The 2,100-nt window shown below is 39.0% G+C and overlaps 1 protein-coding gene across 1 annotated transcript; it reads left to right on the top strand.

Annotated features, from left to right (window-relative positions):
• Positions 1 to 414: 414 nt before the first annotated feature.
• LOC110221075 (olfactory receptor 5p57-like) lies at positions 415 to 1,353 on the top strand. Its single transcript, XM_021005464.1, has one exon. It carries the CDS (start codon positions 415 to 417, stop codon positions 1,351 to 1,353), a length of 939 nt encoding a protein of 312 aa, XP_020861123.1.
• Positions 1,354 to 2,100: the final 747 nt, after the last annotated feature.

Genomic DNA, 2,100 nt, shown 5'->3' with positions numbered 1-2,100 from the left:
CTGTTTCTTTGGAATGGGTTAAAAATGCTGATTACTTGGTAGAACAGCATTTACACATTTGGATATAGTCTCTGCAGATAGTTAAGAAAGATTACTGTGTTGGGAATTCAACTATTCTCTTCACTCTTAGAGAATTTTTCATACTGTCACAATGATAAAATTCCCAAATCACATAGAATGGTTGGACCATGGGGAAAAATCTGGAGGAAGTAAATTTGTTCATCTCTGCTTTGGTTATGGGCACACTGCCATGATGCATAGGACCCAAGAATGGGAGTAAGGCAGTAGGAGTGGCACGTAAGAGGTGGTCAGTGAATGTTTCCTGAGTACGTCAATAGACATATCCAAATCTTAGTCCTCTATTTAATTTTAATCTCCTTTTCTTCTGCTTAATAGGTACTCTTTCCAAGGTAGATGTCTGACAATAACTGCACTGCTGTGACCGAATTCATCATTTTGGGGTTAACAGATGATCCAATCCTTTGTGTCATCCTCTTTGTGGTATTTCTGGGTGTCTATGCTGTCACCGTATTTGGTAACCTTAGTATAATCACATTGATCAGAAATAGCTCCCAACTTCACACCCCAATGTACCTTTTCCTCAGTCACTTGGCTTTTGTAGACACTGTATATTCCTCATCTGTCACACCTGTTATGCTCAAGAACTTCCTTGTGGACAAAACCATAATCCCTCTTGGAGGCTGTGTGGCCCAGATGTTCTGTGGAGCCACCTTTGGGACCGCTGAGTGCTTCCTGCTGGCTGTGATGGCCTATGATCGGTATGTGGCCATTTGTAGTCCCCTGCTCTACTCCACCAACATGTCTGCTAGGGTCTGCACTGTGTTACTCATCACATCCTACCTGGGTAGTTGCATGAATGCTTGCATCTTCACTGGTTGCTTATTGAATCGGTCTTTCTGCGGATCCAACAAAATCAACCACTTTTTCTGTGATTATTCACCACTTTTGAAGCTTTCCTATTCTCAAGATGATCTTGCTGAAATTCTTCCTTCTGCATCTACTGGGTCAGTAATTATGATCACAGTGCTAATTATCATAGTCTCTTATGTATACATCCTCTTCTCTGTCCTGAAGATAAGGTCCACTGAAGGCAGATCCAAAGCTTTCTCAACTTGCACCTCCCACCTCACAGCAGTCACTCTTTTCTATGGCACCCTTACATTCATTTATGTGCTGCCTAAGTCCAGCTATTCCACTGATGTGAATAAAGTCATGTCTGTTTTCTACATTGTAATGATCCCCATGTTGAACCCATTGATCTACAGTCTAAGGAACAATGAAGTAAAAGGGGCCCTGAGGAAACTGATGAGTAAAAAACACCTTTTTTCATGAATTTAACTCCATACAAAAGTACTTATTAAGTACACACTATGTCCTAGGTACTTCATAAGGTTTGGGGGATGCAAAAACAAAAATGAAGCTGTTTTTTCTGAAAAGGATGTTATATTTTACCAATCTAGTGCTTAGGATTAAGTGATACTATTAAATGGGTTGTAAGAAAGGTATGTTTTCATTTTGATGGATTAAATTTGTGAATTTATATATTGATTGCAAAGGTCTGAAAATCCATGTGATGTTCCATAAACATGAACTTCCAGCCTTTATAAAGGAGTAGGGAAAAGTCTCTGATTGCTCTTGTTTGGGTCCATGATTGCTCTTTGGAATCTTGCAACACTCACTTTCTGTGGATGTGGGGGTTGTTCCTTACATTTACATTGTTATGTTCATCGCATATGTCGTGTTGTTGGCACTGCTATCATCACTCTGTAACAGATAATTTAAATCATTCCTCTGTTTCTGTATCAATCATATTTATTGTTTCTTACAGCACAGTTGTATTCCATTATATTCATGTGTCACAAGTTGTTTAGCTATTCCTCCATCACTGGCCATCTGCTGTGATAAATGAAAAGTCTGAGAGACATAGCTTCTGGGTATTTAATAATCAATTTATTTATTATGACTAGTAAATAATTAATAAAATGATGTAAGTGGCACTCTTGAAAACCAAAGGTGCCACTTGGAGAACACAGAATGCTTAAAAATCCTTTGGAAAAGGGGATATGCCTGAAGGTGGAC

The sequence above is a fragment of the Phascolarctos cinereus genome, unplaced genomic scaffold (assembly GCF_003287225.1).
Source record: "Phascolarctos cinereus isolate Bilbo 61053 unplaced genomic scaffold, phaCin_HiC Scaffold_9;HRSCAF=440, whole genome shotgun sequence".
Lineage (NCBI taxonomy): Eukaryota > Metazoa > Chordata > Mammalia > Diprotodontia > Phascolarctidae > Phascolarctos > Phascolarctos cinereus.
The sequence above is the reverse complement of the archived record's forward strand: the minus strand, read 5'-3'. Positions and strand labels throughout refer to the sequence as shown.

What these genes read in the sequence shown, in the direction of transcription:
- LOC110221075 (XM_021005464.1), top strand. Translation starts at nt 415, where the DNA reads ATGTCTGACAATAACTGCACTGCTGTGACCGAATTCATCATTTTGGGG.